General features: G+C 37.5%; 1 protein-coding gene across 1 annotated transcript in view; it reads left to right on the forward strand.

Annotated features, from left to right (window-relative positions):
* The window catches only part of LOC136856731 (cytosol aminopeptidase), a 187,581-nt gene that overhangs the window by 117,621 nt on the left and 52,500 nt on the right, over positions 1–17,460 (forward strand). Inside the window, exon 7 of the mRNA XM_067134808.2 lies at positions 17,204–17,350. Within this exon, the coding sequence (XP_066990909.2) occupies positions 17,204–17,350 (147 nt within the window). The remainder of the gene's footprint in view (positions 1–17,203; positions 17,351–17,460) is intronic.

Genomic DNA, 17,460 nt, shown 5'->3' on the forward strand with positions numbered 1-17,460 from the left:
GAACAACTGTGTGTAAAGATGGGAAAAAGCGAACATCTTGGTGGAATGATGAAGTGAAAGCAGCTTGTAAACGTAAAAAGAAGGCTTATCAGAAAAGGCTCCAAACAAGGGCTGATGCAGACAGGGAATTGTACATAGATGAAAGAAACAGCAAAACAAATAGTTGCTGGATCCAAAAAGAGTCATGGGAAGATTTTGGTAATAACCTGGAAAGGCTAGGTCAAACAGCAGGGAAACGTTTCTGGACAATAATAAAGAATCTTAGGAAGGGAGGGAAAAAGGAAATGAACAGTGTTTTGAGTAATTCAGGTGAACTCATAATAGATCCCAGAGAATCACTGGACAGGTGGAGGGAAAATTTTGAAAATCTTCTCAGCTTAAAAGGAAATCTTCATGGTGGTGTCGCAAACAGTGGAGCTCATGGGGAGGAGGAAAATGGTGTTGGTGAAATTGCGCTTGAGGAAGTGGAAAGGATGGTAAATAAACTCTATTGTCATAAAACAGCAGAAATATATGAAATTAGACCTGAAATGGTGAATTATAGTGGGAAGGCAGGGATAAAATGGCTTCATAGAATAATATTAGCATGGAGTGTTGGTAAGGTACCTTTAGATTGGACAAAAGCAGTAATTGCACCTATCTATAAGCAAGGGAACAGAAAGGATTGCAGCAACTATCGAGGTATCTCATTGATTAGTGTACCAGGCAAAGTATTCACTGACATCTTGGAAGGGAGGGTGTGATCAGTGGTTGAGAGGAAGTGGGATGAAAACCAGTGTAGTTTCAGACCACAGGATCAGATTTTCAGTATGCACCAGGTAATTGAAAAATGCTATGAGAGGAATAGACGGTTGTGTTTATGTTTCGTAGATCTAGAGAAAGCATATGACAGGCTGCTGAGGGAAAAGATGTTCACCATACTGGGAGACTATGGGATTAAGGGTAGATTATTAAAATCAATCAAAGGCATTTATGTTGACAATTGGGCTGCAGTGAGAATTGATGGTAGAATGAGTTCTTGGTTCAGGGTACTTACAGTGGTTAGACAAGGCTGTAATCTTTCACCTTTGTTGTTCGTAGTTTACATGGATCATCTGCTGAAAGGTATAAAGTGGCAGGAAGGGATTCAGTTAGGTGGAAATGTAGTAAGCAGTCTGGCTTATGCTTATGCTGACGCCTTGGTATGAGTATGGTATGAAAATTAGCTTTCCGAAGACTAAATGTCAGTAGGTAAGAAATTCAACAGAATTGAATGTCAGATTGGTGATACAAAGCTGCAGCATGTAGATAATTTCAATTATTTAGGATGTGTGTTTTCCCAGGATGGTAATATAGTAAGTGAGATTGAATCAAGGTGCAGTAAAGCTAGTGCAGTGAGCTCGCAGTTGCGATCAACAGTATTCTGTGAGAAGGAAGTCAGCTCCCGGACCAAATTATCTTTACATCGGTCTGTTTTGAGACCAACTTTGCTTTACGGGAGCAAAAACTTGGTGGACTCAGGATATCTTATTCATAAGTTAGAAGTAACTGACATGAAAGTAGTGAGAATGACTGCTTGTACAAAGAGGTGGGAACAATGGCAGGAGGGTACTCAGAATGAGGCGATAAAGGCTAAAGCCCTAATGCTAGTACCTTCTCAGGTGGTATCATTTTGGCGTGGTTATAATCTGTAAATTCAGTCTTGGCTGGTATTCTTTCATGTTTCAAAGGGCAAACATGACTGATCTAGTAAGAATGCACAAGGGTCAACTGACGCTGATAATGAAGATAAGACACGCAAATGTTTCGGTCTTGAATTGCTACAAACCGAGGAGCTGGAATGCAAACTCATTATTAAGGGCGTTTCTCCTGCTGCTACATTAGACAATAACGTTAAATTAGTTCGTTTCTCATTAATAACCCAGTTAGTCCATCGAGCTGACAACCTTACATTGTTCTTGAAAGTGAGTTAAATCGTATAGCGGTTTCTCTGTTTCAAATGGAGTCCATGCTGGACTAGTTTAGTCAAGCTCAAGGTGATGCCACTTGAAAGCAGATTCCTCATATTAAAACTCACCTGCTGCATTATAGGAACCACATGTCTGATCTCCAGTTAATATTTGGTGATAGTATGGGTGTTGGTGTGAAAACTTCATTAGATTTGTGGCCCAGTAAAATTGAGTCTCTTTTGAGAATGGGAGATACCAGGCGAGTTGGCCGTGCACTTAGGGGCTTGCAGCTGTGAGCTTCCATCCGGGAGATAGTGGGTTCGAACTCCACTGTCGACAGCCCTGGAGATGGTTTTCTGTGGTTTCCCATTTTCACACCAGGTAAATGCTGGGGCTGTACCTTTATAAAGGCCACGGCGGCTTCCTTCCCACTCCTAGGCCTTTCCTTTCTTATTGTCACCATAAGACCCATCTGTGTTGGTGCATCATTAAACAAAACAAAACAAAAAAGCCTGTCTTTTGTCACCTTTGAAAATAAGCCTGCTGAAGTTAGTGAACAGCAGATTTCACAACCACTGCCTGTTCAAGGTGTTTCATCGGGTGCTGACTTGTGCCACCGAGAATGTTTATTCAGTTGTTAATTTCATAAAGCTACCTTATTTGTTTCAGTTACTTGTTAAAGAGATGAAGTCTTATTCTATACTGTAGACTCTATTGAACAAGTTATTGAGATCCTGCGAACTCTGACTGAGTTTCTCGAACACAGTACTGTGTATGGTGTCAGAGAGATCTGGTTTCTCAAATCATTTATTCGCATGCTTTTGGAGCCTTAGCCAGTCACTAACTATGGCATGTCTGAGCGGGATTTTATTGGGGATTTTCATGCTAAACTATTACATGAATGTATTCGTACTAGACCACTATCATCTTTAGTGCAGCGCTATTTCTTCAGATGCTAAACAAAGAACTTTTAAAAGAAGCCTGATGGAAATAAGAAGAAGTAGTAGTGATGATGATGGTGACGATGATGATGATGATAATGATGATGGTTGTTGTTTAAAGGGGTCTAACATGTAGGTCATCGGCCCAGTAGTAGTAGTAGTAGTAGTGTTATAATAATTGAATCAGTGAAGAACACCCTAACAAATGCATTTGAAGGTCTGTCAAGATATACAGCACAAACCAGCTTAAACCAAATCCATCCAAGACACAACTGTGTGTTTTTCATTTGAGAATCAGAGAAGCCACTCATAGGTGAATGGAGAGTTGCTATAGTAGCCCCTGTGTATAAAGGAAGGGTGATAGACATAAAGCTGAAAATTACAGGCCAGTAAGTTTGACATGCATTGTATGTAAGCTTTGGGAAGGCATTCTTTCTGATTATATTAGACATGTTTGTGAAATTAATAACTGGTTCGATAGAAGGCAATTCGGTTTTAGGAAAGGTTATTCCACTGAAGCTCAACTTGTAGGATTCCAGCAAGATATAGCAGATATCTTGGATTCTGGAGGTCAAATGGACTGTATCGTGATTGACCTGTCTAAAGCATTTGATAGGGTGGATCATGGGAGACTACTGGCAAAAATGGGTGCAATTGGACTAGACAAAAGAGTGACTGAATGGGTTGCTATATTTCTAGAAAATAGATCTCAGAGAATTAGAGTAGGTGAAGCTTTATCTGACCCTGTAATAATTAAGAGGGGAATTCCTCAAGGCAGTATTACGGACCTTTATGTTTTCTTATATATATAAATGATATGGGTAAAGGAGTGGAATCGGAGGTAAGGCTTTTTGCGGATGATGTTATTCTCTGTAGAGTGATAAATAAGTTACAAGATTGTGAGCAACTGCAACGTGACCTCGAAAATGTTGTGAGATGGACAGCAGGCAATGGTATGTTGATAAACGGGGTTAAAAGTCAGGTTGTGAGTTTCACAAATAGGAAAAGTCCTCTCAGTTTTAATTACTGCGTTGATGGGGTGAAAGTTCCTTTTGGGGATCATTGTAAGTATCTAGGTGTTAATATAAGGAAAGATCTTCATTGGGGTAATCACATAAATGGGATTGTAAATAAAGGGTACAGATCTCTGCACATGGTTATGAGGGTGTTTAGGGGTTGTAGTAAGGATGTAAAGGAGAGTGCATATAAGTCTCTGGTAAGACCCCAACTAGAGTATGGTTCCAGTGTATGGGACCCTCACCAGGATTACCTGATTCAAGAACTGGAAAAAATCCAAAGAAAAGCAGCTCGATTTGTTCTGGGTGATTTCCGACAAAAGAGTAGCGTTACAAAAATGTTGCAATGTTTGGGTTGGGAAGAATTGAGAGAAAGAAGAAGAGCTGCTCGACTAAGTGGTATGTTCCGAGCTGTCAGCGGAGAGATGGCGTGGAATGACATTAGTAGACGAATAAAGTTGGAATTCAAGAGGACAAACTGGGGCAAATATTAATTTATAGGAAGGGGAGTTAGGGATTGGAATAACTTACCAAGGGAGATGTTCAAGAAATTTCCATTTTCTTTGAAATCATTTAGGAAAAGGCTAGGAAAGCAACAGACAGGGAATCTGCCACCTGGGCGACTGCCCTAAATGCAGATCAGTATTGATTGATTGATTGATTGATTGATTGATTGATTGATTGATTGATTGATTGATTGATTGATTGATTGATTGATTGATTGATTGATTGATTGATTGATTGATTGATTGATTGATTGATTGATTGATTGATTGATTGATTGATTGATTGATAAAGATATTGGGCCGATTACAGAAACGATGACTAGTTCAAAGCCATAGACAACATCTGCCTAAACAATGTCTAAGTTGTGCACGGTCTTCCATTGCATAAACACTGTTCAGCCAGAGTTTAACTAGGCTAGACATCGTTTAAAGTTTCAATATTAGTTCAAAAATGGAGACAGAAGTATCTTTCATGTAACTCTTTGCTTGTCGCAACCAATGAAATTTTACGGTGCGCACACCGAATGCTAGTCAGCTGTTGTCTTCCTACATATTACTCAAATATGGCTAAGCATGAGCATGACTTGCCAGCAGATATGAATATCACTTTCGGTGGAAATGAAATCCCATAATATTATCGAAGATAGGAAAACTTAAAACGGTCCACCTTTTCAATACAAAATTGTTATAGTTTATTACAACATATATTTACATTTGGAACTAGTTTCGACGCTGTTTGGCGTCATCTTCAGCCAAAATGTGGGAAATAGGCTAGCATGTAGACATTTATATTACACAAGGCGTTATATTAAACAATACACATCTTGCAAGGAGATAAAAACAGGGACAAATATAGAAACAAATGAATCGTTGAGAAAGCAAAAGTTATACATATTAAAAATAACCTTAACCACACATCTTGTAGTGCGAAAATATTCGCCTTGAATGATTCCTGAATACAAAACGCACGCGCACACATTTCTGAAGAGCCAGCAGGCAGGAAAAAGTAAAGTGAAACCTTAAGAGTTCTTCTGAGAAGAGTTCATCATTTTTTCTGTGTTCCGACTAACTAATGAAGTTTTCCTTGAGTTCCTGATAAATACACACAACAGGAAATTCTCCTTCACTCTCAACAATAGCTATAAAGACCAACGGTAAATTTCATTTTAAATATTGTGCAGAGACATGAAGGCGTGATCTTGAGCATGATATAACTTCTTCATTTAACCCAATTTTTTACACAAGGTGTTACATTCAACAATACACATCTTACGAGGAGATAAAAACAGGGACGAATATAGAAACAAATGAATCGTTGAGAAAGCAAAAGTTATACATATTAACCACACATCTTGCAGTGCGAAAATATTTGCCTTGAATGATTCTTGAATACAAAACGCACGCGTACACACTTCTGAAGAGCCAGCAGGCAGGAAAAAGTAAGGTGAAACCTTAAGAGTTCTTCTGAGAAGAGTTCATCATTTTCTTTATGTTCGGACTAACTAATGAAGTCTCCCTTGAGTTCCTGATAAACATACACAACAGGAAAAACTCCTTCACTCTCAACAATAGCTATAAAGACCAACGGTAAATTGTATTTTTTAAATACTGTGCAGAGACGTGAAAGCATGATCTTGAACATGATATAACTTCTTCATTTAATCACCTTTGAAAGCCTCTCTCTATATTACGTAGCTTCATTAACACCACCCTTCTGTAGATGCACAAAATAATCTTGTAATCTTCACAGGTCCGGTATTCAGTTCGACGAGAATATAAAATTGGTATTAAGGAATTCGTTTTCTGAGAGTTTGGAGGTTGACTGTGCCAGTATTTGTGGTGTATTGTTGCAGCGTTACGTGTAGGGTGGGGGCAGGTTTCTATGATGTTTATTGCGGGACATAAGGCGGTAAAGCTATGGCGCGAGATGAAGAGGAGCACCTTACTTCTTCCTGCCTGCTGGCTCTTCAGAAGTGTGTACGCGTGCGTTTTGTATTCAAGAATCATTCAAGGCAAATATTTTCACACTGCAAGATGTGTGGTTAAGGTTATTTTTAATATGTATAACTTTTGCTTTCTCAACGATTCATTTGTTTCTATATTCGTCCCTGTTTTTATCTCCTCGTAAGATGTGTATTGTTGAATGTAACACCTTGTGTAAAAAATTGGGTTAAATGAAGAAGTTATATCATGTTCAAGATCATGCCTTCACATCTCTGCACAATATTTCAAATGAAATTTACCGTTGGTCTTTATAGCTATTGTTGAGAGTGAAGGAGAATTTCCTGTTGTGTGTATTTATCAGGAACTCAAGGGAAACTTCATTAGTTAGTCGGAACACAGAAAAAATGATGAACTCTTCTCAGAAGAACTCTTAAGGTTTCACTTTACTTTTTCCTGCCTGCTGGCTCTTCAGAAATGTGTGCGCGTGCGTTTTGTATTCAGGAATCATTCAAGGCGAATATTTTCGCACTACAAGATGTGTGGTTAAGGTTATTTTTAATATGTATAACTTTTGCTTTCTCAACGATTCATTTGTTTCTATATTTGTCCCTGTTTTTATCTCCTTGCAAGATGTGTATTGTTTAATATAACGCCTTGTGTAATATAAATGTCTACATGCTAGCCTATTTCCCACATTTTGGCTGAAGATGACGCCAAACAGCGTCGAAACTAGTTCCAAATGTAAATATATGTTGTAATAAACTATAACAATTTTGTATTGAAAAGGTGGACCGTTTTAAGTTTTCCTGCCTTCCATTCTCAGTTCAATACGGACAAAAATGAAATTCTTAGATTTAAATAATATTATCGACACTAAAGCGACACGCCACCGCACGAGAAAATGGAGCTTTGATTATAGTGCTGTTACAGTGAGTGTAATATACTCGTAAATAGCTTCAGCGAAGTTAAGATGAAATAGTAGTACTGTGTAACGGAATGAGTTGTACGGGCCATACAGTAGATGTAGCTTGTGTTCTGGAGATCATAGATTTGAAACGCATCATCGGCAGCCCTGAAGATAGATGAAATTAGTGTAAAAATGATCTGTTGGACTGCAATGGATGTACAGATTGTTAAAATGCGTATGGAAGCAGAAATGTGTGCCAGAAGACTGGGAAAAGGGAATAACCATACTAGCCATACTGCCAGCTGCATCTGTTTCCATCTTTTGTGTAAATTCTTCCCAACTTAACAATGTTTTACATTTCCTTTTATTATCAAGATACTTCCTTTTATTTCCTTCTTTTTTATCTCTGTCCACCTTCGTCACTCTAAAGAAGACCAGTACAAAGCAATGCGAGGAATACTGGATAATCAGCTTGATGAGCCATGTTCTGAAGATGTTTCTGAATATCATCCTTGGCAGAATCTAAGCTAGATACAAGAGGTGCATAAAGCAGTTCTTGTACTTCTTTTCTGTTTGTTCCCCAGGCCACAACATCATCTGCAAAAAGTAATAATTTAATCTTCCTATTCCCATATGCTTCCTTTGTCTCCTGCATTTCCGCCATTGGCCTTTATCAGGGCATGTAAAGGTCTTTCTCCAACAGCTCGGTTTTGTTAAATGTATACAAGTGGCTTTAATCCAATTAGCACATTTATTTCTTTATTTTAATAATGGAAGTTCCCTTACCCAAGTAAATTAGGTATCAATCAAAATATTCATAATTAAGTCTGTTTTCTAGCTCAGTGAGGAATTAAGGAAATAAATACTCAGTTTAATGTTATATATTTCTGCTTTATTTTGATACACGCATTACTATAACCGTATTCTTTGGTGTTTGCCTGGTGTAAATAATTCAGTTGCCTTCTTGAAATTTGCTGTTACTTGTTGGACTGAAGCAAAACCACGCTGTAATAATACACACAAGCAAATATATTACATGTATATATGCTATAAGTCAATAAGAATATACAAAGGCTAAGTCTGAAAACCGTACAAAAGTCATGATAAGACAAGGTTAAGTTAGGTTAGGTTAGGTTGATAATAAAATTTCCTTACATATCAACTGAATTGATCTTTATAGAGGAGGTAACATTACTTTAGTTTTCAGAGGAGTTCTTGCAGATTTCTGTTGCTTCATATACATCTGAATTGAATTCTATACACATGAATTGGATGAAATAAAGACTGTATTAATAAAATGTTGCGTTCATCGCTTAACACCAACTTTGTTATTAAATGCAGTATTCAAACATGCCACTATTCTACTTGCCAGGTATTACCCAAACAGATTTACAATCCTAAAGAAAAAGAAAATATGCTATACTTATACCCGCAAATATAACACTAGTGATTTTTCATTGCAGTACATTTAATCTCACAAGTCGCGAAAGAAATCATGACTACTTAGTGCCAAACTGCAAGATTATGTAACTGTAAGGCGACGTATCAGCAGATAGGGTCCCTAAACTGTATGTTTAGCGACACTGAATCAAACCAAATGGTTAGGAAATAACTATAAATTACAACCTTCAGTATTAACAGGGGAGAAAGAGTACGATTGTACCATTAGTTTATCTATATATATAAAGTAGCTTGTCCTGACTGACTGACTGACTGATTCATCATCGCCGAGCCAAAACTACTGGACGTAAAGAAATGAAATTTTGGGGATATATTCATATTATAATGTAGGTGCTCGCTAAGAGAGGATTTTTGGATATTCCGTCGCTAAGGGGGTGAAAAGGGGGGTGAAATTTTAAAATGAGTGTGTCTATATCTCAAAACTTTAAAAGTTTACAAATGTGAAAATTGGTATTTAGAATCTTCTTTAAAAATAAGGAAACACGTATTTTTTTGTTTTCAGACAATCCCAATAGGAGGGGTGAAAAAGGGTGAAAAAGGGGTTGAATGCCTTTAATCAGGATACCGCTACTTATATCTCAGAAACTGAAGATATTACAGACCTCAAAATTGGTACTTTCGATCGCTGTCAAAAATAAAGAAACACAAATTTTTTTGTTTTTGGAAAATCCAATTAATGCGAGGGTGAAAGGGGGGTGAATTTTTAAAATGAGTGCATCTATATCTCAAAAGTTTTAAAGTTTAGAGATGTAAAAATTGGTATTTAGAATCTTCATTAAAAATAAAGAAACACGCATTTTTTTGTTTTCGGAAAATCACAATAGGAATCGTGAAAAGGGGTGAAAAATGGGTTGAATGCCTTTAAAGAGAATACATATATCTTAGAAACTGAATATATTACAGACCTGAAAATTGGTATTTGGGATCTACTTTAAAAATAAAGAAACAGGTATTTTTTCGTTTTGGGAAAATCCAAATAATGGGGGGTGAAAAGAGGGGTGAAATTTTTAAAATGAGTGTATCTATATCTCAAAACTTTTAAAGTTTATAGATGTAAAATTTGGTATTTAGAATCTCCTTTAAAAATAAAGAAACACGTATTTTTTGTTTTCGGAAAATCCAAATAGGAAGGGTGGAAAAGGGTGAAAAAGAGTTTGAATGCCATTAATGAGGCTACTTATATTTCAGAACCAGAAGATATTACAGACCTGAAAATTGGTAATTGGGATCTACTTTAAAAATAAAGAAACAGGTATTTTTTTCGTTTTTGGAAAATCCAAATAATGGGGGTGAAAAGGGGGGTGAATTTTTAAAATGAGTGTGTCTACATCTTAAAACTTTAAACGTTTACCGATGTAAAAATTGGTGTTTAGAATCTCCCTTAAAAATAAAGGAACACGTATTTCTTTGTTTTCTCTAAATCCCAATAGGAGGGGTGTAAAAGGGTGAATAATGGGTTGAATGCCTTTAATGAGGATACAAATATCTCAGAAACTGAAGATATTACAGAACTGAAAATTTGTAAATGAGATCTCCTTTAAAAATAAAGAAACACGTATATTTTTGCTTTTGGAAAATTCAATTAATGGCGGTTAAACAGGAGTGGCAAATTGTGGTGAATTTTTTGAAAGACTATATCTACAGAATATCTGAAAAGCGTAAAATATTACAGACTTAAAAAGTGGGTATTTGGAATCTCCTGTAAGTGTAAAGAAACACAGGTGATTTGTCTTCGGAAACCCCACTTAAGGGGAACTAAAAAGGGGTGAAATTTTAAAATGAGAATTTCTACAGTATATCTCAAAAAACTTAACATGTTACAGAAGTGAAAAATGGTAATTTTTTAATTCTATTAAAAATAAAGAAATGTGTATTTTTAGTTTTCGGAAATACCACTTGGGAAGTGGGGGGGGGGGTAAAAGTGACTGAAAATGGTGTTGAATTCTTTTAATTAGGCTACTGATATCTCAAAAATGAAGCTGTTACACACGTGAAATTTGATTTTTGGAATCTGCTTTAAACGTAAACAAACACGTATTCTCGGAAAATCCAATGAAGTGGGTTTGGGGGGTTAAAGGATTGAAAAAATTAATTGACTTAATTGTATGAGAATACATACATCTAATAAAAACTAAAGTTGTTACAGACGTGAAAATTGGTGTTTTGATCTCTTTTAAAAACAATGAAAAGCGCGTTTTGGGGGGGGGGGGGGGGAAACAATCTTGGGTGGGACGGGAGTGAAAAGGAGCTGTATTCCTTTCATGAGGACACATAAATCAAAAACTAAAGAGGTTAGAGTGGTGATAATTGGTTTTTAGAAGATCCTTTACTATTAAAGGAACAAGTATTTTTTGCCTTAATATCACTTTGTGAGGGGGGGGGGGGGGGGGGAGCGTGAAAGGAAGTTAAAAAAGTGAATTATTTTAAAGGGGATACTTATATCTCAAAACTGAAGGTAATAAACGTGAACATTGGTATTTGTAATCTCCTTTAAACATAAAGAAACACACCTTCTTTTAATTTTTTGGGGGGTGGGGGTAAATAAACTTAACGGCGGTGGGGTGTAAAAGGAGGTGAGACCAATTGATTTTACTGTTCATAATGTACTTATAAGGAGCCTCCGTTGCTCAGGCGGCAGAGCGCCGGCCTCTCACAGCTGGGTTCCGTGTTTCAAATCCCGGTCACTCCATGTGACATTCGTGCTGGACAAAATGGCGGCGGGACAGGTTTTTCTCCGGATACTCCGGCTTTCCCTGTCATCATTCATTCCAGCAACACTGTCCAATATTTCATTTCATTTGTCACTCATCGATCATTGCTCCAGAGGGGAGCTTCGGCAGCCGGCACAATTCATATTGTCGCCGCTAGATGGGGCTTTATTCATTCCATCCCTGATCCTGTCGAATGATAGGAAACAGGCTGTTGACTTTCGATGTACTTATTCTGATCATAAACCGATCATTTTTAATCTTTCCTGGGTTCTTTTTCAACAGCCATCTTTTCCTTCGGAGAATGTTCTTAGATTAGAGTAGATTCTCCTGGCATATAAATAAAAATTTAAACACATTTGAAATAAACGATAGGAATGATATTGACCGTCAAATTGTTCACCTCTATAATAAGGTCACTAATACACGGAGGTATGTCATTCGTATCGTCAGAAATCCCGCACACTTGCCTACGCGCGACAATGGTGCTGGCCACATTGTCAACAATGACAATGGCAGCAGATGTAATTTACCGCCAAGTAGCGGTCTTGCATATTGCTGTGGGGTCCAGAACATATAATAATAATAATAATAATAATAATAATAATAATAATAATAATAATGTTCTGGATCGTCGTCACATGTGCGGACCACGCCGGAAACGGGTCCTGGACGGCTAATGACTAAGAATGCAGTCCGGCCGCGGGTTCAGTAGGCTACCGCCAAGGCACCCAAGACGACACCACGACAGATCCCCTGAAGGATTTGATCCATATTCAAAATGCTTATAGGAAAAGATGGCAAAGATTTAGGGACCCAACTAACTTGGTGGAATACCTGGACCTAGCCCGGAAAGTACGAAATCGTTTTTGGAAAGAAAGATTGAAAAATGGGAGGAAACTTGCCGTAATCTATTAGAAAACGAGTCAGATCGCGAATTTTGGCGGATTCTCTCAGAAAACGGGTAAGATCGCGAATTTCAGCGGATTATATATCTCAAACAATAAGCATTCAATTATAAATTTTAGTATAATACCGTAGCGAAGCACGGGTATCTTGCTAGTAAGCTTATATGGCAGGGACTATACATCTGAGGCTGCGAGTGGTCAGGGGCTATGTATTTCCCACACTTTTATATGGAATGGAAGGGTGGACTCTAACCGTGGCACTGTGCAAGAAGCTAGAAGCCTTCAAAATGTGGGTCTTATCGGCGGATGTTACATATCTCATGGACAGAAAGAGTAAGGAATACTGAGGTGATGAAAAGACTGAACAAGAAGTACTCCTTTTTATCAAAAAGCGGAAATTTGAATATTTCGGACCTGTGGCGCAGAATGAAAAGTACAGGATCCTGCAATTGGCAATGCAGGAGAAGATCTCAGGACAACAGAGACCTGGCCGAAAAAGAACCTGAACCTGAAGAACCTGAGAGACTGGTTTGAGATTAACATGATGTCGCTTTTCCATGTGGCAGACTCAAAGACTAGAATAGCCATGAAGAACAGCACAGTAAAGAGTAGAAGAAAGGAAAGACATTTTTTCCTAGGATATTACACAAGGATCACGTGACATTAAAGTAAGCAGTACACTGACTAATAAAATAACTACACTACAATACTACTTAGGTGTATTATTATTATTATTTTAACCTACTACACCCTTACAGAAATGAAAACTGCCATTAATTACTGAATATCAAAATGAACACACAAGAATTGCACAACAGTAAAGATTGCAAGCAGATACTACAGTACCATACCAAATAACATAACTACACTGCAATTCCAAACTGTACTTAAGCATATCTTAATTTTAACAAGTTAATAGAAATGTGATTAAAACTAAATACTTAGATTATTACAGTCTGACTCATTGGTTCAGAGGGTCCCGGGTTCGATTCCCGGCCGGGTCGGGGATTTTAATTGCTTCTGATTAATTATTCTGGCTCGGGGACAGGATGTTTGTGTTCCAACACTCTCTTATTCATATTCAGACAACATACTACACTACCAACCATCTCAGAAGCACACGATAGTGTTTACATCCCTCCATATAGGATTGGCGTCAGGAGGGTTATGTGTATGTTTAGTCCTCAGCCCGAAGGCTGGTTGGATCCTCAACAGCTCCGCCATCAGCTGTCATAGATGGCCTAGGCATCACTGAAGAGGCGTACTAGGGAAATGAGGGGCGAGGTAGTTTCCCGTTGCTTTCCTCACCGAGCCAGAAGTTGCTATTACATATCAGTCTGCCAAGCCCACTGAAATGCATGCACCAACTGACCCTATGAGCAATATTTTCACACCATTCATAGCAGGGACTGGCTGCAGAAGGAATGGCATTACTAGCATCACTCATACCTCAGTCACTTTCATTTTTTCAAAGCTAAGGTTAAAGCTGAGACAGATCAATGAAAGTAACAAGATTGCTCTAGCCCATACCAGAAGACATAGTGCACTGTAAACACTAGGTCCCGCCAGCCGGCCGTAAAACAGGGCCAAACCCACATGTACGACGCAGTTCTCACCTGCGACCCCACAGGTGCAGGAAAAGCCGTAGGAAAAAGAAGACTTGGATTATTACAGTGACAGATTACTATTATTACTATTTTTCCTACCGTGCAAGATGAAATTAAAACTGCCCTTAAGTGCTAGAAAAAGGGGAAGTCTGAAATAATTTCTCAATAAGCTCTCTAAAAACTATGCTGGAGACCTGAAATGCAAATATTGGAATATAATTTTGACTTGACTGTATACTAACAGTGGTATATTAGAATGTGAAATGCAGCAATAATCACTAACAGTACAAAGACCATTAGCTATCTTATAATCATTATAACATATCAAAGCCATTTCTTATTAACAGAACTGATGTAGTTATTTTATTATTATTATTATTATTATTATTATTATTATTATTATTATTATTATTATTATTATTATTATTATTATTATTATTATTATTATTATTTATATACAGTCGTATCATCACACACTTTATTAAAACATAACCGATTTTCGGACACTAAGGTCCATCATCAGTGTTTAAATTTAAATTTAATTTCATATAAGTGTGTCATCAAAATTGGTTAAAATGAGTTTAAAATGAGGTTTTTAGGAAAAAAAATGGAATATTATTTCCTCTTTTCCCCAACCCAGATACGAAGCAAAGTAAAGCCTAACATATGTAACCTACAATTCGTAATCTACCAAACCCAATGGAACTACTCAGTGTAAAATTGAAATAAAACACCAATATTTATTTTACTAAATTGATCACACACACACAAACTAACCAACTTTTAATAGCTATTAACTACTTCAGACTGTATCAAGAGGCAGAGCTTTCAACAACCGACCATCCACCAGCGTATCCAAAAATCAAATCGTGAGAAACCTTTTACTGACTGCCCTAAGTAAGTTGTCCTTCCAACTAAACAGGGTTTAAATAAACAAATGAAACAATACATAAATGATAAAAACTGTAGAATTTTCCTTCATTTCATTGCTAAAAAGTTATGAGCAGATGTAGTAAGAAAACATGAAAAATGCTCATTGTTTCAGTATTTTGATTGGCGATTCCATAGACCGAAGTGTTGAAGAAGATGTGATTGTTCACACTCGTGGGAAGACCTTTTGCACCTTGTGCCTCTCAAGAACAGTCGAGCTGAGTCATATTTTGCTTCCATTACTGGTCAACTGGATATCTTAGAGCTTGATTGGAGAAAAGTACATGGTTAGTGTAGGAAGTGACAGGGCAATGTCTATGACCACCTCTAAATTGGATTTCATAGTATGTTTGAAAAAAGAAGATCCAACATTTAATTAAATTTAGTGTCACGCATTGCCTACAGATGGCCATCTTTGAAGCTGCTAAGTCTGTTTCTTTCCTAGGAAAGCTTAATGAAACTCTGAAGAACATATTCAAATTTTACCAAAGACCATCAGAACTCCTGCATGAACCAGAAAACACTATGAAACTTTTTAGAAAGTGAGATTGTAAAACTCTGACATATTCATAAAGTATGGTGACTGTGTAGCAAATCTGAAGCTTTGAAAGCTTTGCGTCATGATCTCGTACCTTGTGTTGTCCATCTTCAGAATAGGACAAATCATAAAGATAGAGAAGGGGTTGCTATGGATGCAGCGAGAGTGAAAGGCTCTCTGAAAATTTGTAATAACTAGAGCCCGGAAGTTCAGGTATTTATTTTTTCTGAAATAGGCAGGCAAATAAGCACTTAACATTGAGGAAATAGGCAGTGAAATAATTAAAATAGACATTTATTTAGACATTTATAACAATACAATCTGCACTAAAATAATAAAGATGCTTTAATGTAAGCTACGTAACACATATGTGTCATATTTTAGTAGGCCTACTTCATCTTACATCCCCCTATGGGTGGGGATGATAGAATAACGTCAACGGTATCTCCTGTCTGTCGTGTGAGGAGTGACTAAAAGGCCTCTCAACTTGGGAGTGGGGGTTGGCGACCACGATTCACGTAGCTGAGTCTGACGTTGCTTCCACTTACTTGTGTCAGGTTCCTCCCTCTTACCTTTCCTGTCTGACCTCCCTCGGTCAACTCTTGTTCTTTTCCAACCCTGGCAGTATTAGATTTGCAAGGCCTGCGGAGTCTTTCATTTTCACGCTCTTCGTGGTCCTTCCCGTTCTTTTGCTGGTACCTTCATTTTTTGACGTACCAGGCCTCTTCAATTTTCCTTCTGATTAGTGTTAGTAGATGATGGTTATCAAGTTGTTCTTCCTCTTAAAACAATTGACAAAGTACTAGTAAAGCACTTCGGAAAAGATTGTAAATTAAATGCCTCTCTTAAGTGGTATGTCGATGTCATTAATAAGAACAGCTGTAGTGAAAATGAACAAGCTGTTAATGATTATGAATGTGATTGTTTTAAGGACGCGTGTGGTGAACCAGAGGTTATTTGCCCAGAAATATAGTGAAGCAAGAACTGAAATGAATATTAAAAAAGTATGCTAGAAAATATGTTCACCGGGCAAGTTGGTCGTGCGGTTAGAGGCGTGTGGCTGTGAGCTTGCATCCGAGAGAGATAGCGGGTTCGAATCCCACTGTCGGCAGCCCTGAAGATGGTTTTCCATGGTTTTCCATTTTCACACCAGGCAAATGCTGGGGCTGTACCTTAATGAAGCTCACGGCCACTTCCTTCCAACTCCTAGCCCTTTCCTATCCCATCGTCGCCATAAGACCTATCTGTATCGGTGCGACGTAAAGCCACTAGCAAAAAAAGAAATATGTTCAAGGTCTCTCAACTGCTCCCTAAACAAATCCATAAAAAGGGCCAGGTTTCATAATTTTAGCTGAATTTAATCGATTATCCGTAATTTTTTTTTTCATATTACCAGTTATTTGGACTTTAATGAAACAATATTAATTAGGTAAAACCTCTGCTGTAGAAACTTCTTATTTATGTACAGTATATTTTTGAAATAGGACAGTTGTGAATATTTCATTTAATAGTGCCAGTGCCAAAAATATCATTTCAGTTCTGAAAAGAGAAATACAACATTCGTCATTTTCTCAGTGTTCTGCTGGTACATATGATGTGATACCCTGCGTCAGCAGTGTTATAAAATTGTTTTATTTATAATGAAAAATGCTTTATCATTTGTATTTGGCACCTGATCCTCAACATCAGTTGTAAAGATTCTCAAAGATTCTGTAAATTTTGCACTATTGTACCAGCATCGTTGTGTTTCAATGTTAGTTCTTAATTCCTTCTGTAGTAATTCCACTTATGTTTCTTTCTTTTATATAGGAAAAGGTGTTACATTTGACAGTGGTGGTATTTCTATCAAAAGTGCTGCAGCAATGGATGAGATGCGAGCTGATATGGGAGGTGCTGCCTGTGTTGTATCAACTATTCATGCAGTTGCAGCTCAGAAACTACCTGTCAATGTGAAAGGTACTGGATTTCTTTTTGTTCAAAAGATGCTGTAGAAGTCTATACTCTGTCAAGGGCTTGTTACTGGATTGAATTGTGGCAACCGTGAGCTTCCAACTGAGTTTGGTACT

Source organism: Anabrus simplex, chromosome 1, assembly GCF_040414725.1.
Source record: "Anabrus simplex isolate iqAnaSimp1 chromosome 1, ASM4041472v1, whole genome shotgun sequence".
In the NCBI taxonomy this organism is placed as follows: domain Eukaryota; kingdom Metazoa; phylum Arthropoda; class Insecta; order Orthoptera; family Tettigoniidae; genus Anabrus; species Anabrus simplex.